General features: G+C 35.6%; 1 protein-coding gene across 5 annotated transcripts in view; it reads left to right on the forward strand.

Moving 5' to 3' along the window:
- Positions 1-14,328, forward strand: part of LOC150103490 (pyruvate dehydrogenase phosphatase regulatory subunit, mitochondrial-like) — a 184,204-nt gene that overhangs the window by 90,876 nt on the left and 79,000 nt on the right. For all 5 annotated transcript variants that reach the window (XM_090397506.1, XM_090397508.1, XM_090397509.1 and 2 more), the window contains exon 11: positions 7,320-7,512. In XM_090397506.1, the coding sequence (XP_090253632.1) occupies positions 7,320-7,512 (193 nt within the window). The remainder of the gene's footprint in view (positions 1-7,319; positions 7,513-14,328) is intronic.

The following is a 14,328-nucleotide window of genomic DNA, read 5'->3' on the forward strand; positions in this document are numbered from 1 at the left end:
TCTCTGTTATCAGTAGAGTTCTTCTACATATTTCATCCATTCTTGAATTTTATCATTCTTTTTGGATATTATTTCTTATTTTTTGTTTTGAAGGATACATAGTTGTTTTTTTCTTAAATATATCTGAGGTCTCTTTCAGCTTTTTGTGTAGATTAAAAATGTCATGCTTTTCCTGTAGAAATTCTATTTCTTTACATTTTTCATTCATCCAGATTTGTTTTGCTTCCTTGATCTTGTCTTTAATAATTTTCTGAACTTCTTTATATTTTGTTGGATTATGATTTTTATAAGATCTGCATTGATCCATGAGAGAAAGAATTTCATCAGTTATTCAATCTTTCTTTTTTACTGCTCTATCAGGACACAAAAGTATTGGCACATTTCTCTGTGAAGACAGATTTAATTTGTCCCATGATTCATCAACTGTCATGACGTCATCATTCTTGATAAGTGCTAAATTCTTGCTAAATTATATAAGATAAGAAATTATATCCTTGTTTTAGTCATTTACCAAAGTGTGTGTGTGCAAACTTTATTTGCACATCAAGTCATCTTCATGACTAGGCTAATTGTAAATGGGGGAGAGAGAGAGAGAGACAGAGAGGACTTTACATCAGAATTCTGCTAGTATCCCGTAATGCACCATACTTCCTTTAGATATATAAGCATTATGGGAATGATCACTACTGAGACCAGTAACAGAATGTTATCACCATATTATTAAAATACTTTGTGTTAGATATATATACAAGCATTCCCCATGTGAAGTACCTTCTCTACTAGTAGCGAAAGTACTTCATGTGCAAACTTTGTTCACATTTGGAGAAAGGATTAAAACAAGAATATAATTGCTTTTCAAGTATAGTTCACTTTGTAACCAAGTAAAAAAAAATTTTTTTTACAACTGCCTCTACTCCAGAGTATTTTAATAATGTAGTGATACACCATTTTTCTACTTGCATATGGAAAATATGGCTTGTGCATTGATTTAGAACTAAGATAAAACCTTAGTAAAGGTTAAAACTGGTCTGGGTAGTGATCCTTCCCATAATGCATAGCAGTATACATGTCTGAAAGGAGGTGTGCTGTGTATTATCGGATACTGGGGCAATTTGATGTAAACTCATCTTTCTCTCTCTCCCCATATACAGGTAGCCTAGTTGTGAAGTCATGTTGCCCTTTACTCAAGCATGAGCAAACAGTTTGCTCATGCTTGAGAAAAGAATTACCCAGAATACGTGTAGGATATCGTTTCTTGTCTAACATAATTTATTTCTTTGCTGTTATTCTGCTGAACCTAGTATTTTCATTCTTCTACTTTCCCCCAAGTCTGTAAGAACAAACAGTATCCAACAAACCTGTTTATTCTCCTTCTCCATTGTGATTCCATGTCTTATTTTCTAGAACGAGCCTTCCTCACCTATTTTCTCAAAGGTTACAGTCTCTAGATGTTAAAAAAAACTTACTCCTTTCTCTTTTCAACTTTTATCCCATAACATGTAGTTCATATAATCTCTCATATATGGGATTGCTATTACATGGGGAGGGGGGGGGGGTAGAATGAACTATATGCAACACATATGTAGCGCACTCCAGTTTGAAACAACTGTAGGTGCATTTATTGAATATCTTGTTTAGAATCTGTGTTAAACATTGTATATATTTGTTGTGCTTTATGAGTTTCTTCATGGTTTGCCCACACTAATGGTCTTTAGGTTTAATGCTTGGATCTGATAAAAAAAAACAAAAAAACTTTTATGTTACTAAGCTTAAAGTTTTTTGAATGCACTCTAACTTCTGATGTGGTAATGTAGAATCATATCACTGAGTGTAAGAATTCCCATTCCCAAAAAGGGTGACAAATCACTGCCTTCAAATATCATTATATCACCCCCTATATCACTCACCTCAGTCCTACCTAAAGTAATGGAGAGAACCATCAATTCCCAGCTCCTACACTACCTCAATGGCACCCAACTAATAAACATCCACCAGTATGGATTCTGTCACTGCTGATCAACAGGAGATCTACTCACATATATCACCCATCTCTGGACAAATGCCATGTAGAAGTTTGGTGAATCTCAAGTGGTTGATATTGCCAGAGCTTTTGACTGGGTCTTGCACAAAGGCTTACTAAGCAAATTTCCATCATTTGGTGTTTCAGGACTTCTGCAGTTGGATTGCCAGCTTTCTGTCTGGATGCACACTGTGTGTTATAGTGAATGGTTTCTTATCCTCTCACCATTCAACTAATGCTGAAGTTCCACAAGGTTCTATTCTCTCACTAGCCCTCTTCCTTCTATATATCAATGACCTACTTCAGACGACTTATACACAGTTTTGTGAATGACAGCATATTGCACTCCTCCCTTTCATTTGATAAACCTTACTCTACACAACTCACCTCAACCTACAGAACATCAACCACTACTACTCTCAATTCTGATCTCCAAGCCATCCAATGGAGTTCAGATAACCACGTCAATTTCAATGTTAGTAAAACCCAGTTCTGTTTTATTTCTCACAAAAAATAACCATTTTCTTTGCATATTATTTTGGACAACACTCAAATATCCAGAAAAGATGAGATTTCTCTTCTTGGAATCACCCTGACATCAAACCTCTCCTGGCATAAACACATCATAACCATTACATCTTCATCTTCTAAAAAACTAGGATTTTTCTTTCACTCAAGATGTTACTTCACCTCTGAATAGCTTTTAACCTTATATGAATTACAAATCCATCCAGCTCTTGAATGCTGCTTTCACATTTGGAGTGGGACCCTAAGAGCTCCCTTAAAATACTTACCTCAATACAGAGCAATTAGATTGATTAATAACTCACTCCTCCCACTTTCTCACAGGCATTTGGTTTCTGCATTATGTGTATTATATAAATATTTCTATGGCATATGTTCATCTGTCAATTCATCTGTCAAAATAATGATAAAATCATTATCAATTCATCTGGGAATTGATAATTCCCCCACTTAGTACCAAGTCTGGAACACGTGTAGCAGCAGGAGGAAAAGAAACATACAGAATGTTTCTTTTCCTCTTCCTATATTGCTACTGCTTCTGTGTTGTGGAACAGTCTTCCCTCTGTGTGTTTCCCAAGGAATTTTTTTCCTTTTTTTTTTCATATGCAGACCAGATAAAGTCCACAAGACCTATAGCACACTAGTGCCATGTGTGGGGCAAGAGGAATAGAAAAAAGGAGGAGGAGTCTGTTCATATTTTGCTTGAACAGCTGAGAGTTGTAATCTTTGGGGAAGGCAGTGTGTGTGTGTGGGGGGGGGAGACTGTTCCACAGGTCTCAGCAAGCAGATAAGTATGTGGAATAAAAGAGGAGGCAGGGAAGTTGGTTTGTTGAGTTTTAAGATGGGCTATTGGTTAGCAGTGGCTTTTGTTTTAATGATTTTGGAGGAGAGTGGAGGAATAACAGTGGCCAATTCAGCAGAGCATTGTCCATGAAAGTATCTGTAGAAGAGGTGCAAGGCAGAAACTGAACATCTATGGTCGAAGTGGATCTGTGAGAGAGGGATCATTAATTAATCAGATTGCCCTCTTCTGGATAAAATTGAGCAATCTTAGAGAGGATTTTGGTGCACCACCCCAAATATGGGAGGAATATTCCGTGGCTGGGTGGATTTGGGTTTTGTATAGAGTTAGTAGATGTGAAGTAGTGTCTTGTGTGAAAAAGTATACCAATTTTTTTTTTGGTGGATGCAGAAGCTATAGTTGAAATATGGTTGTGCCAGGAAAGATCAGAGGTGCAAGTCAGTCAAGGAATACAATATAACAGGCTTTTAAATCAAAAATGTAAACAAATTTGTTTTTTCGCAACCCATACATGGTACTAATGTATTATAGGTTGATTAACCAATCTTACATGTATGGACTCAACATAAAGAAATCTTGCAGAAAAGGGGGAAAACTAAATAAAAATGCAAAAAAGAAAGGCATATGTATAGTGTTTGTAAGGAATATGTAATAAAATTTTATGATAGAACTGTATAGTATAAAGTACCACATGAGGGTAATCAGAATTCAGAAAATTCCACTAAATAAAAGAATGTGAGAGAAAAATCTATTGTATTCTGCATATATTTTGCTTAAAATATTCTTATTAATTTTGAATGACCAAAAATTACTTGGGCATTAACTAATATTAATGATTAAGCCACTCATAATGTAATCTCTAAATAGTAAATTATTTATAATTAGAGCACACTTCTTTCATTTTGTGAATATATAATAATCTACAATTTATTCAACTTCATTGGAAAACTTTACGGTGCTGGTTTAACAATAATTATGTTTGTTGATTATGTAGTGCACAGTTTAACTGTGTGCATGTATGCCTGTTAAGCTAAGTAACTACAAACAAAAGTTGCTTGGCAAACAGATCAATGTTTATCCTTCCTAAATTTTTTCGTTAACTTGTGTTATATGCTACATAATATCCAGAGAAACTTCTAGTGTTATAATAGAAACATTTTTTCCCATCAAGGCCTGAGGTGTATCGATATGTAGAAGTAGGAATGCTGTAATTGGTACAGGTGTCAGAAAGATACCAGTGACATGATATTTTATCAAAATTATCACTGAGAAGAGGAACTTTATAGTATATCATTAGTATATAGAAACTGCAGCATTACTTTAGGCTTCCACCCACCTTCACTTCCTGAACTGACTACCCTATTCATTATTTTTGCTCGAGAGACTAGATTTTGCACTTGGTCATTCTCACACTCACTTGCCTCATGGGTGCCTTCACACAAACTCACCTGCTTTCACCCTAATTGCTTACATTTTCTTGACTTTGCACTTCAGCAAAGTCAAGAAAATTTATTATTAATAAATTTATAAGACCACAGATCCCACATCGTTCCTTTTGCACAACCTACATATTGATTCATTAGCTACCAACACCCTCCTCCTCAGTTCGCCTCTATCATAGCATGCAGGAGACATGTAGTCTTCGCCTTCTAGCTCTAAACATTTGTAAAATTGGTCATATTAGTAAGTAAACTGCTATCATAAACCTAGAAAACAAACTACATTATAGCCCATGGCCACCAACATGGGAATAAACTTTTTATCGCCTGCTTGACATTGTTTATTCCTACAAGGGTGGTTGTAGTTCAAAAATGAGTAAAAGTGTGGTTAGTTGGTAAGGGCATGAAGACTAGATTTTTTGCTTGGAGAGTTGTGAATTTATGGAATGGGTTGCAAGTCAGTTGTTAGCACTTTGTCTGTTAATGGATTCAATGAGAGTATGATAGATTGTGTGGATAATTTGGGTCTCCCTCATTGAGTCTTTGGGCTCCATGGAGGTGCCTGTACAATAATAATAATAAAAAAGTGGCCAGGAAATGAATTACTTACATAGAGCAAAATACATATGACTTCTTAACATCAGTTACTTAGCACTATGTACATTCTAGCAAAATGATTCTGAAACCAAAAGTTAATTATTCTCCACATGTGCGCTTACTTCTGGCACCAAATGATGAGTAAGTCATTCTGGAAAAAATGCTTTGCTTCCAAGCATTTTAAAAATATACAGCCTGTGCATTTACAAAATAATTATAAATACAAATTTTTTGTAGACAGTTAACGGGAATGAAGAAACAAAAAATATATATTTTCAGTTCTTCAGTATACAAATGACAGAAATCAGCAGTAAGCATTGATGCCTCAGTTTTGCATTACTGAAATTAATGAACTCAATTTAGAAAGGAATAACAAATAGCCAGATTTTTAACATACATCAAGCAAAGTATGCACCACTATGAAATTTCTTGATGTAGCACAGTGCATAAATGGCAAATAAATAAATAAATAAATATATGTAGAAAGTTTTTTATCTTGGGTTTATTATATGTTAAAGATACCAAGAAATTTTATATACTTGGTTTTAATCCATTTCCCAAGTAAGCAAAACACAGTTTTGCGTGTGAAATATATATTTCACATTTGAGCTACTTGTATATAGAGGCCAATGACTTCATATCACTTGTCTTAGTATGCATCCCATAATGCAAAGCACCCTTTTGGGCGTGTTGGTATCTCTCCTGGGTCTGGCTCCCACTCACAAGGCCTCAATAAAGGTCAAAACTGGTCTGGGTAGTGGCTCTTCCCATTATGCATTGCATTATACATTCCCGAAAAAGGGGTGTGTGCTTTGCATTATGGGATGCACACTAAGGCAAGTGATATGAAGTCATTAGCCTCTATATACAAGAAGCTCAGACATGAAATATATATCTTACATGCAGAACTTTGTTTTGCTTACTTGGGAAATGGATTTAAACCACATATATAAAATTTCTTGGTATCTTTAACACACACACACACATATATATATTCTTTGTTCTTGATAAATTTAGGAAGTCAGATAAACATCAGTATTTCTTAGCCAACTAATAGGAAACCTGAGAGTGAAATAGTAAATTGATGAAAATAATAATAATAATAAACTAAATAATAATAATAATAAACTTTGCAAGAGGGTGAGGAGTGGTTTCTTTGCATGGAGGGTGGTTGAACCATGGAATGCATTGCCTGATGGAGTGGTGAGAGCGAGAACGGTCAATGAGTTTAAGGAGTGGTATGATAGACTTTGTGTTTCTTAGGGGGACCTCCCCTCAATGAGTCTTGATAGACTTTGTGTTTCTTAGGAAGGACCTCCCACGATGAATCTTTTGACTCCATGGAGGCCCGAATAATAATAATAATAACATCAATATGGCCATAGTTCAGTAAATGCAAAAGAGACCATATATATATATATATATATCAGGATTGCATCCATTAGGATGTCATTCTAAAGAAAAAGTGATGAATTCATTTAACGTGCTATACTTCTTTTAAACCAACGATATTATTAATTTTTATGGCTATTGTGCCTATTTTTGTTTTTATTATGATTTTATGATACAATATTATAATGTTGTTACATTATTACAATGTTATGATACAATATTTTGATTTTTTCTTATTATATTATCCATAAAATGTTATATTTGAAGTTCATCATACTTTTACATGTCTTTAAAGAGTTATATTTAGTGTTAAGAGAAAAAACAAAAATACAGTTAAATTTGGCTGACTACATAGGAACACTGTGTATCATGGAAAGTGCAATTTCACAGGTCAGTTGACCTAAGGTTCAAATCTTTGAAGGATTGCTGTTTCTGAGGTCAGATAAACTGTAGATTACTGTAAATGTATAGTGTTAATAGCATGTAGATATTTTAAAATATCTTCATTTTTGTGTTTTATGTTTGAAATGATTTATATGACCAGGTTGCCAACTTATTTGTAGCTGTAGGAATGAATGGAAATGCAGTGCAGTCTGCTGGTGGATTAGGAAAAGAGCTTGCTGAGTGGATTATCAGTGGTGAACCTAAAGCCTATCTGCTACCCTTTGATGTCAGGCGCTTTGTAGATTTGCATAACAATCACAAATTTCTGAGAGAAAGAATTAAGGAAGCAGTAGGTAAATAGGGTGTTTGTGTGGCATTATTATTTTATTTTGAGATTTGTTTATTGAAATTAGTAATTTCTATTGGCTTCCTGTGCAACTGTTGGGATCAGAAACAAATACTAACATATTTTTTAATTGCAGTCTATACCTATAAATACAAATTGATAAGAAAATAAGTCTGATTTATACTGTCATATGATCATTCTGTATATCTGCAAATTAATATGAATGTACATAAACATGTTGCAGTTTTGCAACTCATTATAATTATTATATTTTTTGATAGAACTCAAGATGCTATTTTTCACCCACTGACCTGCTAACTTTATATGGATCCCACCCAAAATGTTAACAGTATGTACTATTTTGGGTGGGTTATTCAAACCTTCTTAAAAATTCTTAATGCTATATGGAGGAGAGCTGTTTGGCTCTCCTCCAGATAATCTCTATCAGTTTAGAGAGGATTGAGGTGAGAGAAATTGGGTGGTAGTTTGATGGATTTGTCATCATTTTAAGGAATGGATTGTATATATAATCAATTTACAAGCTGTAGGATAGATACCAGTGGAATAAAAGAGCATAAAAATGCAACACGGAACAAGAGTAGTCAGGGCTATTATCCCAAATGTAAGAGCAACATTCAATGTTTGGGCAGGTTTGTGATTTTTATAGGGTTAATAGCATTGGAGGTAAATTTATTCATCTTAAGTGAATGAGAAAGTCCTAATTTTGGATACTGAGATGGCAGTAGTTTTAATGTGCATATGTCAAGAGAGTCTTGATGTTAGAGCAATCCTAAAAAGAGAAAAATCTCATCTTATATAGAGATTTGAAGTGTTGTCAAAAGTAAGATGAAAGGAAAGGGTTCTTTTTTGTGGGGATAGAACTGTGTTTTTTTTGCATTGAAAATTGAAACTGACAAGGTTGCCCAATCCCCATTGAAGAATTCTGTGGAGATGAGAGTTTAGGGTAGTAGAAGTTGATCTCTGTAGGTTTTGATTTGTGTGGTGTAGGGTGTCCGTGTTTAACCGAGTGGCTATGTACTTCACAACCATATGCCTGGGGGGGAGGGGGGGGGGAGGAGATTCCTGGGTTTGATTTCTGTCGCCAGTGTGAGGAGCTTAAGGGTCTTTCTCAGACATAGCCAAGTTAGCCGGTCTTGGTGCGGACTGCAGGGTTTTTCTCTCCAGTTTGTCTGGGGTTTTTCCTCCTGCAAGCAGGCAAACCGGCCCCACGAACACACATCTACAAACATAGGACACACCGGGAGGCATAGGGCTAGCCACCTTATCCTCGGGACGGGTACGGCTTAGAAGGGGCTAAGTATAGCCCCGTAACAGGCCACAAGGCCTAATACGTGAAGGGAAGAAGAAGAAGGTAGTGTAGGGTTTGTCAAATGAGGAGTGCAGTGTGTTATCATTAACAAATATATGCACAAATGCTACCTTCGAGACAAAAAAAGTTAATGTGCGTGTAATTAGAAAAGCTGAGATGAGTAGTATTTGAGGAGATTGAAATTTCAGTTTCTGTCAGGGAAAAGCAGGCTGAATTTGGCAGACTGGAGACAAATGGTAGTCAGCTAGAGTAGGTCATTGATATATTGAAGAAAGAGGGTGAGTGAATAGGGCCTTGCAAAACTCCAGCATTAATTGCATAATTAGAAGATAAGGAACTCTCCACCAGTTTGTATCCAGTCAGAAAGCTGCTGACAACTTAGTTGTAGGTCATTGGACAGATCAAATGATGGAAGCCCATGTAATAGACCTTGTGCTAGATCCATTTAAAAGCATTGGAGATATCAGTAGTAACCATTTGAGATTTGGTATTTCCATGGTATTTGTTTAGAGAGAGGTGACTTAAGTAAGCAGATCTCCTGTTAATCAGTAGTAGCATAATTCACAGGAGTTGAATGCTGATGGTTCTCTCCATCAGTTTAGAGAGGATTGAGGGTGTGAGAAATTGGGTGGTAGTTTGATGATGATGATTTGTCATCATTTTAAGGAATGGATTGTATGTAGGCCAATTTTCAAGCTGTAGGATAGATACCAGTAGAATAAGAGAGCATAAAAATGCAACATGGAACAAGAGTTGACTCTGAACTCTTGATTAGAAGAACCATCTCCAAACTTCTTGTTTGGGGATGGTTCTTCTAATCTCTTTGTGGCAAAAGATCATTTGAGGCATTGAGTATTGGAATAGTTGTGTGTATGTGTGGGGATGGGGAAGACGTCTACCAAGATCAACCATGCATACATTTGAAGAAAGTAAAGCTAGAAGATTGGCGTTTTCTGTTGGTAATGATACATCAGGTGCAACAGGGATGGGAGCAGTGCTGGAAAAATTACAGCCAGTTGCTTTGGCAAGAGACCAGAATTCGTGATTACCATTTGGACCTGATGCAAGGTTTCTGCTTTTGATTTTTTCAAAATCAGTTTGGATGTGTTGATAGTTTCCTTGCATCTCTGTTTAGGGTTTTGATTTAAGAAGTGAATGAAGATTGAGATTGGAATGAAAGCCTATTATATATGTCAGTTCTGCTCTTACAGTCTTGCATGCTGTTTGGAAAACTGAAGTTTAAATAGGTGGATAAAAATTTAGAGCAGAATGGAGAATATACATCTCCATACCAATAAGTTTACTTCAGTAATACATTAAGTGCAAATGTTTTGATTGGGAGGCTGAACACAAGAATCCAACTGATTGAATGAGTCATAGAAGTTATGAACATCTTCCCACTTGGCATTCTTATAATGCCAGACAACTTTTGCGTGAGAGCAACTATGTGAGTATTGCTCTATGGAAAAAGGATCAGCTGTAGATTGTGGTGTGGTACCTAGAGGACATACAACATTCACAGCATGCTTGGACAGGTTGCTAATGAGAAAGTGATCTATGGTGTTTGAAGAGTGGTTGGGATTATCTGACATTCAGGTAGGCATGTGAACAATCTGCGTACAATCATTGGTGATAACAAAAGCATCTCTACCAGTCCTATGCTGTTGTAGGAGGAAAGCAAAGCCAGTTAGTGTTGTGAATATTAAAATCTACAAGCAAGGTAACTTCATATTGTTAGAAAAGTTGGACAAAAAAAAAACATTTAAGAAAGTAGAAGACAAAAAGTTCAGAATGGTCGGTGGCATTAGGAGAGCATTAAAGACAGAAAATAAATTTGGCAGAGAGAGAGATTTGTTTCAGCCAAAGGCCAAAATCAGAAGATCCGAAGTTGAATACTTTCTAGTATTGTATATCTGAGAAAATATATGCACAAATTCTGCCTTTCAGGAAAAATAAAAAAAAAAAGTCTGTGCCTAATTAGGAAAGCTGATAAGTAATGCCTTTAGAAGTTTGAAAATTTAGTTTCTGTTGGGGAAAAGTTGGCTTGACAGACAAGATGGTAATAGACACTATTGGAACTGTGCCTATGCATATTTTTGAAGTGGGATTTGGAAGGCGCTTTGGTTTTTTAACCTCATGGGTTGCACACATTCCCTATGCAGTAAATTAAAGATGCCAAGAAATTATATTCTTAGTTTAATCCTTTATCGAAGTGTAGGCAAACTTTGTTTGCTTACACTTGGATAAAGGTTTTCATAATGACTATTAGTAGTGATTGATTTCTGCACTATGATTCCTTTTTTTAATAGCCAGTGTTCCACTCTTTATTGACATAGTCAATGACCCTTGTTCCTGCTGAATGCAGGTAAGACCTGGCCATGGTTATACATGCAATGGGAAGAAGTACTATCTTTGAATATGCTCACATCTGTTGGTTATTCTGATCTGCTTGTTAGTTTGTCACTCTTACTGGATATGGGAAGCATTCCATCTTTTTTGTCTGTTTCTGGACCCAAAGAAGTGGCATCTGACAATTTATGGGGATGAAATGATATCATTTTTTTGTTTCATCTGTTTCTGAATGAAAGTTAGGATGAGAGCATTTGGGTTCATTATTTGGTTTAATGGAATGAATACACCACAGAGAGAGACTATTAAACACAAGTTTAATAGTATCCTATATTTCATCTCAGTTATAGAGACATCATCACAGATATAATCTTAAAATTATAAAAGCAGACACAAAACCACTTGACACAATAAGTGGGGAAAAAAATTAAACTAAAAGCCTAAAGGCTTATGAGAGGAGCACCTGGTATGAGTGCTGTTGTGCAGAGGTCTAAGAATTAGTTTCCCAAATCTTGGGAAGTTTAACAAAACCATATTTATTAAGATTAGGTTGGTTTTTGAAATCTAGTGAAGCACACTAGTTTTATTCCATTTCATTCTGTTCAAGGTATCGAAGGCTTGGTTAGCTAAATGACTGACCATAGTTACAGTAGCAGATGTATTTCTTGTATTCCTCTAGGCTGACATTGGCAGATCCAGTTTGACCATAATAAGAAGTTTCAAGAACAAAGAACCTTGTAAATGCCTTGAACAGAGAGAGGGATGCAGAGAGCAGATAAGGGCAGCCAACTTCAGATGAGGTTTAAAAGCACTGGAGAGATTATGTTTCTTTCAAGTTATGAGCAATTTTTTGATCTTTCCTGGATATAAGGAATGGTAACAGCATTACTGTAGTCTGTATTTTGAGAGGGATGTAAGGAGATTGGACGAACAACCAATTTGTTAATCTTTTTTGGAATTGTAACCATTGGACAAGAAGGTCTTGACTAATGGTCACAATTTATGGCAGATAAAGGAGACTTCAGCTGAAAGGGAAGCCAGGGCGGAACAGAGATTAGAGGCTCTTTTGACAAGGGTTTGATAACACCATATTGTTGGAGGGGGGAGGAGTTTATGTATGTATATATGTATCTAGCTGTGTGGGTGGATTTTTTGTAAAATGAAAAGGAAAGGGTGCCATTAGGAAGATGCATTATTAGGGCATCTAGAAAAGTCAAGCTGTTATTATTTTCCTCTATAGTGAATTGGATTCTAGGATGCTGGCTGTTGCGGTCAAAGGAGTACTAATTTGTCTGAGCCATGTGGCCAAATAGAGAACACCTCATCAATATAACTTAACAAACCAGTAAAATCTGTAAACAAGGTTATTGATTTTGATGGTTTCCATGATGGCTATTTGTTTTCATTGGAGGATGCATTTTTGTCAAGTTGTTGATTGTGAATCAGTTTGAGCTCGATTTCTGTTGATTTAATTTTGTAGGAGAATTCTCATCAGGAGTGATAAAGCACTGTAGACTTTCAATGCACTTTTCCAGTTCAGTGACTGAAGAAAGGCTGGATGAGGTTGGTAAGAAGTTTGTATGCATTTTCTCAATCTTTGTACAGCAAGGATTTGACTAATAACAACAGAAATCACATGAGGTAACTTTTTCAGTCTAGTTCAGTCATTTCATAGCATCATTTGATTTCTAAACATTTGCTGAGCTGGTAAACTTTGCTAGTGAGGCCCAAAGCTTTCTTCCATCTTTGGGCTTTATTGCCACATGTTTGCTTCATGGGCAATAGGCATAACATGTGATTGCATATGTCCATTATTACACAGAGAAATAACAAACTGCTTTGAAACACTTAAAATACTTACAGGTTGTCTTAGGAATATATAGCCCCTTCAGATCAACTTCTATGATTTTGTTTGCTGTGGAAATTTCGAGGAAATTGTATTTAAAAGAAATAAAATGAGGGAGCACAAATTCAGAACAACTTATTTCAAAGTGCTGCCATGCTATCCACTCCCCCCTTCCTAAAAGAAATGCTCTGTGAGAAAAAAATCTAGCTCTTACCATTTTTAACTGTGAACAAACTTCCATGGATTCCCCCCCCCCCCTGTTCTTCCCAAATCTTCCATATAATGAAAATTTTCATCAGACGATATCCTATAATACCTTTCAGAAGTTTATAGACCTCTGTCATATCACCCCTCTTTCTCCTGTTAACCAAAATCTGAAGTCCACATACTTGTACTGTGTCCTCATAATCTAAATTTTGAGGTCTCAAACTTTCCGCATTTTGGTCAATGCATACATGACCTGATAGCAATGCTCATCTTCTGATTGCCTAGAGTACCAAACTACAGTAACACTAATCTCTGCAAATGAAAAAAATAAAAATCACATCATCTATTGGCATTTTGAAAGTAAAAAAGAAGGTAACTTCAATAAAGAAAGGTCAAGAGGATTGCAAAGATATTTGTAAATTTAAAAAAAGAAAAAAGAAAAGCGCTCTTTGCTAAAATATGTAAGTATCAGTCAGGGGCAAAGAATTAACATGAATGCATTAATATAAAGTGGCAAGACAGATTACAGGAAAACCTCACTTAACGTGATTAATTAATCCATCAACTAATGTGCACTAAGTGAAATCGCGTTAAGCAAATACAGTAAACAATAGGAATAATTATAATTCATCCATCAGTTAGTAAATTAATAAAAATCAAGTGCTTAAATTTTTATTTAATGTCTAAACATTTGATTAAGCTACTTTTTTACGAAAAAATTAAGTAAAGATGTTTGAATCGTGCTTGACTTTTTCATTTTGTCATGCAATTTGCAATAGCAGCCAATCGCTTTATCAAGAATTTGGCAGACTTTTGAAGCTTCATTTCATATCAGGATCAGCATCAAACAAAATTTCATTAGCATACTCAATGTGATTGAAAACTGGCTCACGTTCTTTTGCAGTTAGCTTCTTAGTTGTAACATTCTCTTCTCGTTCACACTCCTTATCTTCTTCTTTTTCTTCATATACACGCTGTTTTTCTAGTTGAAGGAGATCATTGTTGCTTAACTGTTCTGAATGAGAATCAAGCAAGTTTCTCACATCTTCATTATCCAGTTCATTAAATCCAAGTTCTTTTCCAGTTGTGCT

Source organism: Typopeltis vanoorti, chromosome 9, assembly GCF_054136105.1.
Source record: "Typopeltis vanoorti isolate ZY-2024b chromosome 9, IOZ_Tvanoo_1.0, whole genome shotgun sequence".
In the NCBI taxonomy this organism is placed as follows: domain Eukaryota; kingdom Metazoa; phylum Arthropoda; class Arachnida; order Uropygi; family Thelyphonidae; genus Typopeltis; species Typopeltis vanoorti.